Source organism: Eulemur rufifrons, chromosome 6, assembly GCF_041146395.1.
Source record: "Eulemur rufifrons isolate Redbay chromosome 6, OSU_ERuf_1, whole genome shotgun sequence".
NCBI lineage: Eukaryota > Metazoa > Chordata > Mammalia > Primates > Lemuridae > Eulemur > Eulemur rufifrons.
Genome location: NC_090988.1, coordinates 94,533,836 through 94,551,686, shown reverse-complemented (window position 1 = coordinate 94,551,686; position 17,851 = coordinate 94,533,836). Strand labels below are relative to the sequence as shown.

At 37.3% G+C, this 17,851-nt stretch overlaps 1 protein-coding gene across 1 annotated transcript; it reads right to left on the bottom strand.

Annotated features, from left to right (window-relative positions):
- Nucleotides 1–2,527: 2,527 nt before the first annotated feature.
- MS4A5 (membrane spanning 4-domains A5) lies at nt 2,528–16,930 on the bottom strand. The gene is made up of 5 exons (XM_069470077.1): nt 16,671–16,930; nt 13,023–13,151; nt 11,461–11,517; nt 10,316–10,468; nt 2,528–2,669 (listed from the first exon to the last, which is right to left on the bottom strand). The coding sequence occupies exons 1-5, from the start codon at nt 16,821–16,823 to the stop codon at nt 2,559–2,561; spliced, it is 603 nt and encodes a 200-aa protein (XP_069326178.1). The 5' UTR covers nt 16,824–16,930; the 3' UTR covers nt 2,528–2,558.
- Nucleotides 16,931–17,851: the final 921 nt, after the last annotated feature.

Genomic DNA, 17,851 nt, shown 5'->3' with positions numbered 1-17,851 from the left:
CTTCTATTAATAGCTCAAAGCAGAAATGAAAGCCTGTATGTATATTTCTTCTTTTTTTTTTTAATAAACAACATAAATTTATTTCTCCCAGGTCTGGAGGATAAGAAGATCAGGACACCAGCAGATTCAGTGTCTGGTGAGGTCCCACTTCCTCATAGATGACAGTCTTTTCACTGTGTCTTCATGTGGTAGAAGGGGTACACTAGCTCTCTGAGGTCACTTTTATAAGGACACTAATCCTAATCATGAGGACTAATCACTTCCCAAAGGCCTCACTTCCTAATACCATCATTTTGGTCATTAGGATTTCAACATATGACTCTTGGAAGGACACAAACATTCAGACAATACCATTCTTCCCCTAATCCATCAAAATTTGTGTCCTTCTCACATGCAAAATACATTCATTACGCCACAATAGCCACAAAAAGCTTATTCCAGCTTCAATTCAACAATCTAAGGTCCAGTCTCATCTAAATATCATCTAAATCAGATATGGGTGAGACTCAAGATATGATTCATCCTGAAGCAAATTGCTCTCCAGATGTAAACCTGTGAAATCAAACATGTTATGTGGTTCCAAAGTACAATGGTGGGACAGACATAAGATAGACATTCCCATTGCAAAAGGGAGAAATGGGGACGCATTAAAGGGTAAAAGGTCCAAAGTAAGTCCAGAGCCCAACAGGACAAACAAAATTAAATCTTAAGGCTTGAGAATAATATCTTTTGGTTCTATGCTCCTCCTTCCAGGCCCACTGGGTGTGGTTCCACTGGGGTGGAGGTCCTGAATTCTAGACACACAGGGTTAGTGGCTCTGCTCCTATGCCTTTGAGCAACCTCATCCTTGTGGTGGCTTTCTGCAGTGGCCCTATCTCTGTGGCGTCTTTGTGCCTGGGTCACAACCCCATGGTGCCCTAGACTTAAATCACATGCCAACGGTTCTACTGGGGTGGTCTCATCCTCATGGCTGTATGTATATTTCTTTGAGTATGCCAAGTTTTTTTTATATGCCAAAAGTGTTATAAGATAATGGGATTTGGAGTTAGAGATCTTGATTCAAATGCTGGTTCTAAATCATACTCCTTTGTGGTCTCAGAAAAGTTAACCACTTTGAGCCTCAGTTTTCATGACTGTGACAAAAGGCACACCTACCTCGGAGGGGCTGTCAGGACACATGTGATGGCGCAGGTGTTTGGCCAGTGGAAGGCAATATGGTATTGGGCAGTGGTTCTCACAGTGTGGTCTGGGAATTTCCTGGGGTCCCTTAGACCCTTTAAGGCGGTCTATGGATTCAAAACTATTTTCATAATAATGCTAAGACCTTATTTCCCCTTTACACAAGTTTTCAGTGCTGTACTCCACAGGCTACAGAACATGAGATATCATAATAGATTGAATGCAAAAGCTGTTAAGAGAATCCAGTTGTTTTCCACTAAGCTAGAGGAAAGCAGTGGCTTCCAGACTTTGCTCTGCATTGGAATCACCTAGAAATCTTTAAACACTACTGATGCCTGGGTCTCACCACATTCTGACTTAAGTGGTTTGTGGTGGTATATGGTACATTGGGGTTTATGAAAATTCCTTGGATGATTCGAATGTGCAGCAAAGTTTGGGAACCACTGCATTAAAGAGATTTGAAAAAATATAAATCAGTGCAATTCTCCACACTGACTATTTTATTTTGGAAAATATAGTTATTTTAGTAAAAATATTATTTGTATTAACATGTAGTGAGTCTTCAATAATTTTTAAGGGTATAAAGAGATTCTGAGACCGAAAAGCTTAAGAGATGTTGGTATAGGGATTAATGGCTTGGGCTCTGGAGCCAGACTGCCTGTTGATATTATGGCTCTGCTATTGCAAGCTTTGTGTCCTTGAGCACATTGTTACCCTCTCTGTGCTCAGCTTCCTTGTGTATAAAATGAGTATAATAACAAAATTCACCTCTTAGGATTTTTGTGAAATTAAATGAATAAAACACCTATAACAGCGTGATATCTGGAACATCATCATGTCTCCACCAATATATGCCCTCAGTGTTTTAACTTTAGTTACTATTCTAGCTGATCAGCTTTTAACATTGAGGATCTTGTCACAGTAATGTCAAATTTGCAGGCCAAACCATTCTTCTCACCAACTCATCTTTCTGCACAAGAACAGAGTGGGAGCCACAGGGTGGAGTTTCTTAGAGAAATCGGCGAGAGATGCCATGAACCAGAGAAGTGAGATGGCTGGGTCACCCCAGACCCTGAGCTTTGGTTCATATCTTTGTACAAAGGCAAGACAACATCTGCTGTCCTTTAGTTGAAAGAGTGAATGGCTAACAGAGGTGAGGACACCAAGGTGACCATTTGATTTGGGGAGAGGAGGAGATGGCATTGCCAAGAGGCAGGATGTGTTTTATCAGTCAAAATATCCCCGGAACCGCCTCTCATGGGTCACTCGCCTTTGCTTTAAACAGTTGCCAGCCTTAAGATTCTATGCTCCTTTTGGCTTTTCCTAACAAGCAGAATTCATCTCTAAATACTATAATGCATCTTTATTCTCAGTGATATTCAACAGCAGTCCTCACATTCACAATCTTCTGAGTGGCACCCCAAAATTGAGAAAGGCAATGAAATGAGTAATTCAAAAATGCTGAAGGTCATCAACATAATCAAAATTCCCTGTAACAGAAAAAGAAAGGTAGTGAAGTCATGATATTAGCACAGTAATAGTTTTTCTGATTACAATGAGGTAGCAATGCCCAGGTAATAAAAGCTCCCCCACTTTTTTCAAGTGTACCTGACTCTTACGAATCAAATTACTGCAGGACCTCGGGAATATACAGCTATTTTAGCATAGTGTAGCATATTATTTTCTTAGAGAAAGTCATACAAAATACTATATTTTCTAAATTACATATAGGAAATACTCCATTTTAGAAATATATAAAATACAAATAAATGCAATTTGTTTTTTTTAAATGAAGCAAAAATTTATTTATTTATTTTTTTGGGCAAAGGACATGAACAGAAACTTTTCAAAAGAAGACAGAATAATGGCCAGCAAACATATAAAAAAGTGCTCAACATCTCTAATCATCAGGGAAATGCAAATCAAAACCACAATGAGGTATCACCTAACTCCAGTGAGAATGGCTTCTATCAAAAAGTCCCCAAACAACAAATGCTGGCATGGATGTGGAGAGATTGGAACACTTTTACACCGCTGGTGGGACTGTAAATTAGTGCAACCCCTGTGGAAAGTAATTTGGAGATACCTCAAAGAGCTAAAAATAGAAATACCATTTGATCCAGCAATCCCACTACTAGGCATCTACTCAAAGGAAAAAAAAAAAAGACATTCTATAATAAAGACATCTACATTCAAATAAATGAAATTTAAAAAGTGGCCTGATGAAGGAGAAAGAAAGAAGGTAGTGAAGGAACAGGAAAAAGATAGAAGCAAATATAGAAAAGGAAAGGAAAAAGAGGGAAAGAAGAAAATTTATAGGCCCAGAAAAAGGGGGACACATAGAAAAAGAGACGTAAGAAGATATAAGAAGAAGCAGAGGCTAGGAGTACCACTTTGTGTTCTTTTTAACACTGCAAAAAAGACCTTAAAATGCTTTGTATTTTGGAAACTAAGAGCAGAAATAGGCATACACACCTGATCAGTAGCCCAGAGACTGGACACTAGTGCTATGCCAGTCAAGGTTTGCAATCCTCTGAGTGCTGTACTTTACGCTGATGTTGCAAAGGTTAATGTGGTTAACATTCTGTTCTACAGCCATATTTGTCTACTATGTTGTAACTATAGGCTTATTTTAGAACCATGTGGTTTTAAATGGACACCTAATATTTCATGCTGTAGTTTGCCATCATTCATTTATTCTTTAGTGCCAGGAAGTAATTGATTTCTTCCTCCTTTTCTTTTCTGTGGTTTTTGTTTGTTTTACCACTCTGAACAATGCTGCAATGGTATTCTTGTACCTATACCCTAATATATAGGTGGTTTAACCCAGATAGGTACCTGGGTTAAAAGGTATGGGTATTGTTCAGATAAATAAATGTTGTCTTCCTGCTTTCCAAAATGGTAGTGACATTTCGCATTTCTACTGCTGATATACAGGAGCATTCCTTTCACCATGTCCCTGCCAGGCATAAATGTTAGAGCTCTTTAATTTTTGCCAGTCTAATGAATGCAACTATTAGTCCATTGGCAATTTAATTGGCATTTCCCTGACTGCTAGTGAATTTAAGCATGACTCTACTAAGTATATTTGGTCATTGGAGTTGCTTTTTTGTAAATTCCTTTCTCATATGCTTTGCCTTTTACTTTATTGTGCTCTTGACTTTTTCTTGTCAGTTATATGCACTCTGTATAAAAACATTAAAATGTTGCTGTTAGCTGCTTTAAAAATATATTCTAGTTTTAACCATATCAAAGTTTATATGTAAAGGAGTGTTTTATCTTTTTTTTTTTTTTTTTGCTTTGCAGATCAAGATATAGCACATTTCCAGCACCCCAGTAAGTTCTCTTGTGTCTATTCCCAATCAATCCTCCCACTCCATCAAGAGCCAACCACTCTTGTGATTTCTAACACCATTTATTAAATGTACCTATTTATGTTTGTATCTGAAATTGTTTGCTTACTATAATGAATTGAAATTCATTCATGTTGTTCTGTGTATTCTAACTGAGAGGTATTCTATTATTTGAATAATTACCATTTGTTCAACCATTCTGGTGTTGATTTAAATTTGAATTGTTTGCAATTTTCCACTGTCATGAATAGAGCTGCTATGAACATTCTTGTAGGTATTATGAGGCATAAAATAGGAATATACTTAATTTGTTAAAAACTGCCAATTAGCTTTGCAATGTGGTTGGATCATTTTACACTCCCACCAAAAATGTGTAAGAGTCGCGAATGGTTCACATTCCTTCCAACACTTGGTATTACCAGTCCTTTTAATTAAAATTATTCTGGTGTGTGTGTGCGCAGTGGTATCTTATCATGATTTTAATTTGCATTTATCTGATGGTTAATAATGCTGAGCACGTTTTTACATGCTTACTAGCCATTTATCTATATTTCCTTGTGAAGTGCTTGTTCAAGCCTTATTCATTTTCATTTTTATTCTTTTGCCTTTTTATTATTGATTTTCAAGAGTGCTTAATATTAATAAATTCTGGATGTGGGTCTTTTGTGAGATATTGGGGAAATCGTCCCCCTTTCTGTGCCTTGCTTTTTCACTTTCTTAATAATGTCTTTGACAAAGTAGTTTTAGCTTGAGTCTTTCACTTTTTTAAAAATTTTGAAGCAGTCCATTTTCTTGTCTTTTTCCTCTGTGGTTAGTGTGACAGGACGGTCGGTCTTGCCAGCGAACTAGCAGAGAAAATGAGCTCTCTGCTCCCTTTCTCTGCTCGCTGGCTCTCTCTCTCTCTCTAGCTGACAGGCACACCGAGGGGCTCTGTTTTCACCACATCTAAAAGGAGCCCAGCAGACAGAAAGGAAATGTAAGCGTTTTTCTATCATCTATTGACTAAAACCACCTTTTAGAATCTGCTTTTATAGTTCCTGGACAGACAGCAAGGGGGACAAACTTCAGGCCTCATATCCTACCCAAAATCATATCTTAAGGGCAAGATCTCTGACAGCCACTTCTGTTGTCTGCCTCTTCTAAGAAGAGAAGGAGCAGATGCAACAGTTCATAGTACCCTATTAATTTGGCTACAGCCATAAACCTTCTTCACATCCTAAATAAAAAGCCTGAGTTTCTCCCCTGAGTACCACCTGATTTTCTCTGCCAACACTATCTCTCTCTCTCTTGCACCGTATTAACCCTTTTCTGCCCAGGGAAAAGTAAATAAACTTCTTTCTATCCTAATCTTTGTCTAGAGAAATTTTCTCAAAACCTGCGTGCACTAACTCTCCAACCTAGCAGTTACTCCCTTTTGTGTTCTAAGAAAGCTTTGCCTACTCCTAAGGTCATGAAGATATTCTCCTAAGTTCTATACTTGCTTCCCCTCTAAAGCTTTATAGTTTAAGGTTTCACATTTAGGTCTATCACTGATTGATTTTTGAATGTGAAATCAATTGTGTTCTTCTGGTATCAACTGACTTGGCCATGATATATTATCATATATGTTGCTGAATTTGATTTCCTAATACTTTATTTCAGATTTCTGCCAAAGTTTACAATATGGAATTACGTGTAGTTTTCCTGTATTTTATGATGTTCTTGTCATATTTTAGTGTCAAAGTTGTGATAGCCTCACACAAATACTGGTGAGTTGAGAAGTCCTCTTTCTATTTTCTGAAAGTATTTGTTAGTTTTGGTGGTTGGTGTTGTTTCTTTTCTAAATGCTTAGAAGAATTAGTCTGCTTCTGGATTGCCTTGCTTTTTCTCTTTTTTTTGAGAGAGATTTTTGGATTACGGATTTTATTTTTTATTAGATATGAGACTAATCAGATGTTCTATTTTCTCCTATATTAGTTATGGCAGGTGTATTTTACATAGTTTTTGTAGGTGGGTTTTATGAGGAATTTGTCAATTTCATCTAAAGCATCAAATTATTTTTATAATAGTGTTGATATTTTTTAATATTCTCTTATATTTTAATAGCTGTGTGTTCATAGTGATGTATCTTTTTTACTTTCTGATATTGATATTATGTGTTCTCTTTTATTCTTGATTAATTGCTAGGGGTTTATGAATTTTATTAGTCTTTCAAACATTCATATTTTAACTTTATTGATCTTATCATTGTTTTATATTTATTTTATTGATTTTTATTTCATCTCATTTTTTTCATTTTTCTTTAATTATTTTGTCTAACTTCTTGATATAGATATTTAGGTAATTTTTTGTCTGTTTTCTTTCCCAATATTTGCATTTAAAGCCATAAATTTTCCTCTAAGCATATCTTAGTTGTATCCAATAAAATTCTGTATGAATATTTTCATTATAATTTTGTTTTTAATATATTTTCTATTTTTATTGTAGATTCTTCTTTGAGCCTTGCATAATTTAGAATTTCCAAACAGTTTTAGGATTTTTTAGCTATTTTTTATTGACATTTAATTCAATTCCATTGTGTTCAAAGAACATACTGCATACGATTTTAATCCTTTGAATTTTGTTGAGATTTGCTCCACGGGTCAGCACGGGTTAATTGTTGAAAACGTTCTATGTGAAATCTCTTAAGTTTTGTTTGTCAGTTATCATTTTTATTTGTCTTCTGAGAACACTTTCACTATGCCCAGAATTCTAGGTTGGCATTATTTTATTTTAGCACTTTAAGATGTCATTTCCATGTCTTTTGGCCTCCAAATGAAAAGCCAATTGACAGCAAACCTTTGTTCCTTTGCATACAATGTAATCCAGCCACTCATCCCCCAGCTGCTTTTAAGAATTTCTCTCCATCTTTTTTCTCCTTAGTCATTTCACTATTACATGCTTTAGTCGTAGTTTTCTTTGTGTATTTCCTAGGGTATGGTTCATAGAACTGTTGGAATCTGTGTCTTGTCTTTCTTTCCTTTCAGAAAATCATCAGTCATTATCTCTTCAGATATTACTTTTGCTGCATTTTCTCTTTTCTAGTTCTCCAATTACATACAGGTTACATTTAAAAAAAAATTTTGAGGCCGGGCGCGATGGCTCACGCCTGTAATCCTAGCACTCTGGGAGGCCGAGGTGGGCGGATCGTTTGAGCTCAGGAGTTCGAGACCAGCCTGAGCAAGAGCGAGACCCCATCTCTACTAAAAATAGAAAGAAATTATATGGACAGCTAAAAATGTATATAGAAAAAATTAGCCGGGCATGGTGGTGCATGCCTGTAGTCCCAGCTACTCGGGAGGCTGAGATAGGAGGATCACTTGAGCTCAGGAGTTTGAGGTTGCTGTGAGCTAGACTGACGCCACGGGACTCACTCTAGCCTGGGCAACAGAGTGAGACTCTGTCTCAAAAAAAAAAAAAAAAAAATTTTGTCCCATATGTCCCTTATGTTCTTCCTAATATTTTACATCATTATATCCTTTTTGAGCTTGAGTCACTATATTATACTGATTCTCTTCCTGCCTACTCCTCTTCTGATATGTCTAATATGTTGTTGACTCCGTTATTGAGAGTGGTTAATTTCAATTACCATAGTTTTTAGTTCTGTAAGTTCCATTCTATTCTTTCTAATAGATGTCAATAGGCAATTGATATCTGGTAATATTATCTAACTTGTTCCTTCTTTCTTGAACATAACAGCCATGATTATTTTTGAGTTTATGTCTTATAAATCTACTGTCTGGGTCACCTGTTTCTATTATTTATTATTTTCTTTTTGTTTTTTGTACATTCAGTCCTGTCTTCTGATATGTGTAGTATTTTTTTTTTACCTAATATAGTATGTGAAAATGTTAAAAATTCTAAATTATTTTATCTTCCTCTGGAAATGATTTAGTTTCTTCCATCTGACAATTAGTTTAAGGGGAGCGTATGTGGATCCAATCTTGAATCAAAATAATTAAAGAATGAATTTCAGTTTTGTGAAGACTGGCCTATTTCCTTTGTTCTTAGTTCTAGGGTGTATTCTTCTTTCACAAATGAAATCCTGGGGTGCTTACCAGACTCCATCCCTCTTTCTTGGTGAACTCTGAACAGTTTTTTTTGTGTCCCCCGTAGTGCATGACCCCTGAAATCTCTGATTAACTTTTTAGCTGTTAGCTTTCTATCAATTGGGCTTCTGAGTTTTTCATCCTGTAAATCTTAGGAATCATTAAATACCTTGAGGAGGAAAGTGAGGAAGAATTTTGGGCTTACTTCAGTGCATACAATTCTTGACATGGTCCTTGCAGTTCGGATCCTAGCTGCTGTGGTTTCTTTCATCTGTATTCACACAGCTGGGTATTTTTTGATATGTTCATCAACTTTTAAAGTGTTTTTTACTTACAGAGATGCTCTGATATAAAGTAACCAGAAGTGGGAAAAAAAGATTTGTATATTTTATTAGCATTTTCAAGGAACCAATTGTTAACTATTTTGATCCTTTCTAACATGTGCATTTCTTTTTTACTAATTTCTGCTCTTATCTTTATGTATTATTTCCTTCATTATATTTTCTTTGGGTTAATTTTCTGTTCTTTTTTCAACTTCCTGAGATTAATGTTTGGACCATTATTTTTCAAACTTTTATAGTTTATAGTATCTATAAGCCATAGATTGCCCTAAAAGTATTGCTTTACCTTCTGTATACACGTTTTTGATCTTTCTTTTTTTTCTTTTTTATTGATACATAATAATTGTACATATTCGTGGATTACATGTTACATCTTGAAACAAGCACACAACATACAATGATCAAATCAGGGTAACTGGAACAAGATTCACCTGAAACATTCATCATTGCTTTATGTTGGGATCATTTGAAAACTTCTAGCTATTCTGAAATACAGTAAACCTGACATATGAAATATCTCACTTTTTTTTTCTGAGATAGGGTGTTGCCTCTGTTGCCCCAGCTGGAGTACAGTGGTGTCATGATAGCTCACTGCAACCTCAAACTCCTGGGCTCAAGTAGTCCCCTGCCTCAGCCTCCCAAGTAGATGGTACTACAGGTATGTACCACCATACCTGGCTAACTTTTCTATTTTTTTTTTTTTTTGGTAGAGACAGGGTCTCACTATGTTGCCCAGGCTGGTCTCAAACTCCTGGCCTCAAGCAATCCTCTTGCCTCAGCCTCCCTAAGTGCTGGGATTATGGGCGTGAGCCACCATGCTTGGCCTGAAACATCTCACTTCTATTATATTGTTAGTTTTCAGTTTTCTCAGCAATTTTTGATGTCATGTTGACTATTTTTTCTCTCTATGTGGATTCAAACTTTTTATATTCCTTTACACTAATTTTAGTGATATTTTGGAAAGAGCAGAAATCTACCATGCTTTATCAGAAGTTCAGCCTAACTATTAAAACCAAATAAACCATAAAACACTCAGGAATGATTCTAATATACATCTAGGACTATGAAGTGTGACCATACTGCTGTACTTGTATTTTTATTTCAGTATATCACTTTATATTTCTATTATACTGATTTGTGTACATGGATTATCTCTTCTCATGTGTGGATTTCTAAAGGCGGGAGTTATATGTGCTTATTTTTTTATTCCACAATGCCTGGTATAATGTCTATTAAGTATTATGGACTCCATAAATGTTTGTGAATAAAAGAAAATATATGCATATCCACAACATCTGGATGGTGCTGACTGGGTGCTAATAAGTCATCTGGATTAAACCATTTACTCCTCACTCTAAAAATGCAACATACTTACCATGAATAGGACGGTAATAGCTTCACACTGACTATTTTCTGTAGAGTAGCCACAAATGTAGTTTCGATCTAGAAGGATGCCAAATGTGAGGAGAATGATTCCAGCTATTGCTCCCAGGGCACTAAGGAAGTTCATCATTCTGCTTGTTTTCATCTGAAATAGAATCAGAACATAACAGGATGGCTCATGCCCAGCCTATACCATAGACAAAGCAATGGGTGGGTAGACAAGAGAGCAAGGTCTTAGTCACAGCATCATAATGCCATGAGGCAGCTGTGTGGTCATATGTGAGTTGCTTCATTTCTTTGGACTTCAGGCCCTCATCCATAGAATAAAAAGATCCAGTGAATTTTTAATAACCTTTCCATCCCCACGTTCTGTGCCTAATTCAATTCCCATTCACTTGGGAGGAGGGTTCACATGGGGCAAAGGAAGTATCAGGGGAAATAGCCATGTTGCATTTTGATGCTCTGGTAAAAGTCATGGTATATTTGCATTTTTGTTTTAAGACCCATGTGTTTAACCAAACATTGCATTCCTCTGCCATTTTTATTTCTTTCTAAAATGACAAACTAACAGATGCCCTTTGCTGAAAATCATTTATTGGCATATTAATGTCTTATGTCTTTGATTCTTTGAGTAAAGTAAAAATATCCTACTTATAATTTATCTGTGAGTTACAACTTTACATTAATTAGCATTGTGTTCTTTATTTTGAGGTTCTGCTTATAGTTAATTAGGTTATCTACAGTGCACCTTTCAGGTGAGTCAAACTAGTGTCTGTCAAAGTGTCTCATATGGAGCAAATACCAAAAATACTTACAGAAAGAATGAATGAATAACTGGAATACTGAGACCCATTCTACCGTTAATTGGCTGGGGAACTTGGACAAGTGATTTAATTACTCCATGCCTCAATGTCTTCATATATAAAATGAGAATTAAACTGGATGGCCTAGAAAACTCTCTTCTAGCACTCATGGTTTATTCTACGAAAACAGGAAGCAAACGCTGGACCGATTGGTACCAGTATTTGACAGTGCATGACATTATGGTGGCCTAATGATTTTACAAATGTATTTTTCAAGGCCAGGATGAATTATTTCAAAGTTGTACATTTTTAATAAAGTGGAAATAGAACTCACCAAAGTTTCTGTGGTTTTTCTTTTCAGCGCAATTAGGAAGGCTCCAGAACTAATGAACTGTTAAAAAGAATAAATACCTTAATGATGGACGTGGTTGGCTGGTGTTAAAGAGTTCTCACAGAATAGACCTCTTTGTGTTCTTTTACATGCCCTCCTTCTGGGTTTCACAGAGCCCTCAGAGCAGCGAGGGGGTGCGTTCCCTTGTGTGATTGTCCGCAAATGAATAGTGGACAAAACACGGGACTGGAAATCTGCTCTCACTATTTATTTGAACATGAGAAGGTTTTAAATCATACTGGGCTTCAGTTTTCTCAACCGTCTTCCTTTTATGGCTATTGTGGATTCAGCTTTGATATCATGACACACTTATGTCAAATCAGTTTGCAACCATTGGGACTGGATTGCGTCTCATTGCAATCCACTGTGTTCTCTTGGATGGGAACGGAAGAAGGGGTTGCAGCTAATGTGTTGGTAATTCTTAAAGATCTCCAAGAATTTTCATGGAAATGAATCAAAAATATGGTAGCATCATTGTCTAGTGAAAATTTTAAATAAATCTGATTACAGTCCATCCATGTTTAAATTTCCAGCGTGTTTGTATTTCTCTAGCCTCATCCTTCCACCCTCACTCCCCATGCTGAACTCTTGTAGTTTACAGAATAGAAAATGCTCTCCCATACCTCCAGCTTTTTGCTCATATTTCTTTCTTGGCATGCAACAAGACATCCCCCTACCCCTTGCACCCAGGGATCCCCTACTCCCATCCTCTGCGTGTGTCCTCACTTGATTAGCCACTCACTCTTTAAAACTCGGTCGAGCTGGAAATGTCTTGGTGCAATGTCCCCTCCTTTCTGTCAGTGCCTTTCCTATGGAGGCAGCCTTTGTGGCCTCTACCATCCCTCATCACACCCTGTAGTAATTGACTCTTCACTGAACTGAGACCTTGAGACCAGGGACTGCCTTTTTTCTGAATCCATATTCCCTGCCTATTCTCTGGCAGAAAATTAGGCGCTAAAGTAATGTTTATTGAATATGTTTAAATGTAGTTAACTAAATGCCTCTGTGCAGCTCAAAAGGTACACCTGAGAAGCCCTTGCTGCTTCTCTATTTCTCAAAAGAATAAAGTGCTCCTTGGTCCCTGTTACATAAGCACTTCCTGCACCTCTGTGATACCATTTAACACACCTCTTTGACATGACCTGTTTACGCATTTTCTTTCTTGTTGGACTGAGAGCCCTTTGAAGGAAGGGCTCATGTCTTACTAACCTTTGGATCCTCATTGCCTGGCCCTATGTATCTGGCTTATAATAGATAGTAACTAACTTTGAATGAATGAATGGACAAATAAACAATTTCAAGACCCAGAGGAATATTCCCAAAGGATCTTCAAGACCCAGTGATGGAATATCAGGAATTTTGATGAATTAATTTCAACAAGGTTAATTTTTTTGTAGTTTTCTAAGCATATCATACAACTGGATCTAGCTGACTTCAATAACAAAAAAGTCCCCTCGCATCCTGGTTTTCATGGAGTCAAATTGAACTCAATGGACTATACTCACCAAAACAGAGCCCCAGAATGGATATCCTGAAAGAAATATAAAGGGGAACCTTGGATATGGTTCTGCCAAAGTGAAAAGGAAAACGACTCCAAAAGAAAAGGTCATAATTCCCAACAGGATCTGGGTAGTCTGTAAACAGAGGAAAAAGTCATGGTGAGAAAAAGCAAAGTGGTGAGTTCCCTTCTGTTTAGATCTTCTGTTGGTTGAAAGTATTTGGCAATTACCCTCTTTTGTAAATAAGGGAAGGATAGAAATCATTTTGTGATGTTCGTGGGTATATTCTTAATCCCCCTATACAGTATTTGGTAATAAGTGAAATGATCTAAATCAGTGCTCTTAAAGGTGTGGTCCATCTACTGGCAACATCAGTATCACCTGGAAGCTAGAAGTGCAAACCATCAGGCCTTATCCTGTACTTACTGAACAGAATCTCCAGGTGAAGCTGAGAAATCTGCTCTTAATAAGCTCTCCTACTCTAACATATAAATGTGAAAGTTTGGGAAGCACTGAATTCTAAATCGCTGTTCCAGCCTGGCCTCAAGCAGCAGGGCACTGCCAGAAAACCCTCCCCGAGATGACTGATGCTCTGAGCCTGTTGAGGTCTTGTCCTCCCAGGCCCAGAGCACTCCTCGGACCCTCTGTTTATTTTTTTTCTCCCTGAGCCACACCTGTGGCACACTGCAACATCAAGCAGCGATTTGACCAAAGCTGTGGAGGACTGATGAGAATGACACGGAGAATGAGAGGTGTGCAACGTACAAATGTGTGTTCTCCACCCTCTTTCATGCTCAGTCCGCCTTCTCGGTCTGAGTGATCTCATTTCTGCCACAGCAACTATCACTTTGAATAGGTGAGTACCAAATGGTATCACTTTTTTGTCACATCCAGACCCATAATTTTAGTTTTTGTCAAACATCCCTCTTGAATGTCCCACTAACACTTTCTATTCCAATATATCCCAAAACAAGCTCACTTTTCTCCCTTTAAACCCGATCTTTCTGTCTTCCCTGTCTCTATTTTTGGTGCCATTTCCTTAGGCTACAAGTCTTAAGGTCATCTTCTGTTCTTCTAATATCCCTTAATCCCGACAATCGAAAAGCAGCCAAAATTTCCTATTATCTCTACTTGCAAAATCATAAATATTTGACTTTTCCCCCCATTATTATTGTTGTGGCCAATGTTGGGGCATATGTTTCATACACCCTAAGGCTCTCCCACATATAGATATATAGAGATAGTCCTCCATCTACGTATTTCTCCACCTACAGTTGATGAATTTTAAAGAAGAAATTGGGTAAGGAGAGCCCAGTCCCCTTTTCTTCTCTTCTTGCTAGTGAGCTCCCACAGGAAGCACATTCTCCTCCTCTTGGCGATGCCCTAAACATTACAGCGGCGAATACTGCTCTTGCAATGGGAGTTTGGGGAGTAAGTTCACCTTGATATGTACTACTCATTCATTTGAATCATAAAAATTGTTTTCTAACTGGCCTTTCTGCATCGATCTTTTTCTCTATTCCAATGTTGTATCAGCGTTGAAATAAGATTCCCAAACAGGATTCCAATGTAGTTACTCTTCTCAATATTGTTTGAAAAATAGTTCCCAAATCTGGTGGTCATGAAATTCACTCAGAGAAGTGTTTTATGAATATAGATTTCTAGCTTCCCAGTCTCTCAAAGTTGTGATTCAGGAGTTCTGGGACAAGGCCTAGGGACCAGGCATATATTTTGTAAAGTTCCTTGGGTAGTTTTAATAATTTTACAGATTGGAAAGTAATTGTCTACATTATAAAATCTAAGTAAGGATGGGATATAGAATGCTTGGCAATTAGCTCTCCAAAGTACCTTCCTGGTTATTTCTTTTTCTTTTTTTCCTTAGTTTCTTAATGTTATTTTTTGTATTTTTTATTGTGGTAGATATACATAACAAAATGTATCATAGTTCCCATTTTATGAAAATTAACAGGCTTTTAGTTTCACAGCAAATTTGAGTAGGAAAAACAGAGTTCCTGTATCCCCTTCATCTGCATCCCCAGCCTCCCCCGCTATCTCACTTTGCTCTTTGTGTTGTACATTCTACGAGTTTTGTCAAATGTATGACATGTATCTACCATTATAGTATCACAGTATCATACAGGGTAGTTTTCCTGCCCTTAAAATCATCTGTGCTCCACCTATTCTTCCCTCCTTCTCTCTCCCAGTTCCCCTGGCAACCACTGATCTTTTTATTATCTCCACAGTTTTGTCTTTTTCAGAATGTCTCTAGTTGGAAATATGGTTTGTAGCCTTTACAAGCTGACTTCTGTCACTTAACAATATGCATCTAATGCTCCTCCATGTCTCTTTGTGGCTTGGTGGTTCACTTGTTTTGGGATGCATAATACTCCATTGTATGGATGTACCACAGTTTACTTATCCAACCTAGTTGTTTCTTATATCTTATTATTTTTCCTCCTCTTACATCTTTTAAATCTAGTTTGATCTGTTCCAGCTCTCCTTTGTTATTCCCAAACTATGCTACCATGTGCATTTGTTTATGATGTTTTCTCCATCTAGAATATTTTGTCTCCCTCCTCTTCTTTCATTTTTATCTACTGAAATACCATCACTTTTTCAGAGCCCAGATTAAATGCCAAATTTGCAGTGAGGTTTTCTCATCCCTTTTAGCTGGGAGTAATTGTTCCCTCTCTGGATCCCCCAGCATCACCAGCACCATTTATGGCTCTTATTAGATGCTCCATTGATATGTAGTTGGTAATATTTTATTATTACTTCTGAATTGTATATTTATTCTTTTCAGTAAGAAAAACTAGGTTGTGTTTATTTCTGTAAGCTCCACAATGTCTAACATAGTTCCTTGCATCAAGTTTTTATGTATTTGTTAAGAGAATTTGAACTCTTTAGCAGAAGTTTGGATTCCATCATATTTGAATAGATGCTAAAGCAGTTTAGACTGGTGGTCCCTTTATGCATGTTGGCAGGCCATCTGTCTCTACTTCTCTCCTTTGTCTGAAAAAGATTAATTTTTAAAAAAATTTCCATTCTTAGAGGCTGGGGATTGAATGGGCAAATGTTTTCAGATATATGGATAATATTATAGCCTCAAACCTACTTAACCCCTCACATTGTCTTACATAAGAATTGGTAAATAAAAGAAAATAATATTTATGGAATGGATAGATGTATGGAGGAAAAGATGAGCACTTAAGCTATTAAGAGGATATTCTGCAAAAGCTCCACATATAAAAATACCATGTTATACTGTCAGACTGTGAATTCTGATTTTTGATTGGGGAAATATACAACTGTAGAATACAATAACCTAGGATACAGAATCTGGTCTATTGACTACTTGATTTTACTTTTTCTTTTTTTTTTTTTCCCCTCGGAACTTGACTTGAAAAATCTCATCAATGGTCAGTTTGGGGACTGTGACTTTCAAGAACCCAGGCACCTTGTCTTATGCATCTTGTATTTTCTTCTCCACAAAATCTTATACATAAATCAAATAGAAATGTCATCCATACCTCCCGAATTGAATAGAAATAAAAGTTGAAGTTGGCTCCTAACTTAAAACATGTGCCACTAGATATTTTTCCATACACTTTCCCCTGCCTCAGTAGACTATATGTAGGGGCAAGTCTTACTTACCCCTAAGATTTTCATTTTTGTAGCAAATAATTTTTGCAGGGGGCTTTGATTCCTATAGGTCATGGCTGAAAGGCTTGTTGACTCAGATTCAGTAGTAACAATGTCTGGAGGAAATACCAGAAACACGGGACTGTGTGCAGCGCTTGAATCCATGATAGTGTGGTTGATATTTTGAAGTGGCAGAAAATGATTTAGTTGGTACTTCAGTCTAGACTATGTTCTTTTCCTGCACCAAGGCTGTCTGGACCCCTGGCATTGTTGTGCTCTGTCTTGGAATTATAGAACCATAGCATCACAGAGCCATAGAATCTTGGGACTGGTCAAGGTCCCAAGAAAATTAGTAAGTAAAATGCCTGGAACTGGGGAGAGGAGGATGTGACAAGTAGTTCTAGTTTGGTCAGGAGCTCACTGTGACCTTGGGCAAGTTATAGCCTCTTCTCTTGGTTTCGGCTTCCTTATATATACATTGACCAGAAGGGACTAGATGATCTACATATAAAGATATTTTTGTTCCTAAACTAACGGGAACTGTAATAAATGTTCACATATTTATTCCAGTTCTCTTTCTTCAGACAGAGGACAAAATTCTCAGGCCACAGAACTAATCAGCTGCTTCTTAAAGTACACATAGCATCCATTTACATAGCATCACATAGCATCCTGTCACTTTGGGTTTTTGGCACCTCATTTTAGTAGCTTTTGCTGTGTAACAAAACCCCCCAAATGTAGTGACTTCAAACAACCACCACTTGATTTCTTTTTTTCACAATTCTGTGGGTCATATGGATAGTTCTTCTGGTCTGGTACTGCTCAGCTCTTCTCTACCAGGTTCTCTCATGCAACTGTAGTCAGCTGGTGAAGTGTCCAGAGTTAGATGAGTTAGGATGGCCTCAGTCTTGTATCTGGCAATTGGCACATTCTCGATTCTCCTTGAATTCACAAATGCTTTCCAAATCTCTGCTGAGTCATGTGTTTTAATGTCCCATTGACCTAAGCCAATTGTATAGACAACCCAGATCCAAGGGGTAAGGAGATAGACTCCACAGCTTCATGGGAGGGTCTGCACCGTTGTAGTGCAAGGACATGGATGAAAAGAAGAGAAGAATTTGTGTCTATTTTTAACTTTATCTTCTCCTCCTCAGGTGTTTCTTATTGAGATTAGGTCTTCCTTAATTAAACCT

What these genes read in the sequence shown, in the direction of transcription:
- MS4A5 (XM_069470077.1), bottom strand. Translation starts at nt 16,823, where the DNA reads ATGGATTCAAGCGCTGCACACAGTCCCGTGTTTCTGGTATTTCCTCCA. An exon ending in GAAAAACCACAGAAACTTTG is followed by an intron (nt 10,469 to 11,460) that starts GTGAGTTCTATT and finishes ATTCTATTTCAG; the next exon opens with ATGAAAACAAGCAGAATGAT. An exon ending in CTATTACCGTCCTATTCATG is followed by an intron (nt 2,670 to 10,315) that starts GTAAGTATGTTG and finishes TTTCTGTTACAG; the next exon opens with GGAATTTTGATTATGTTGAT.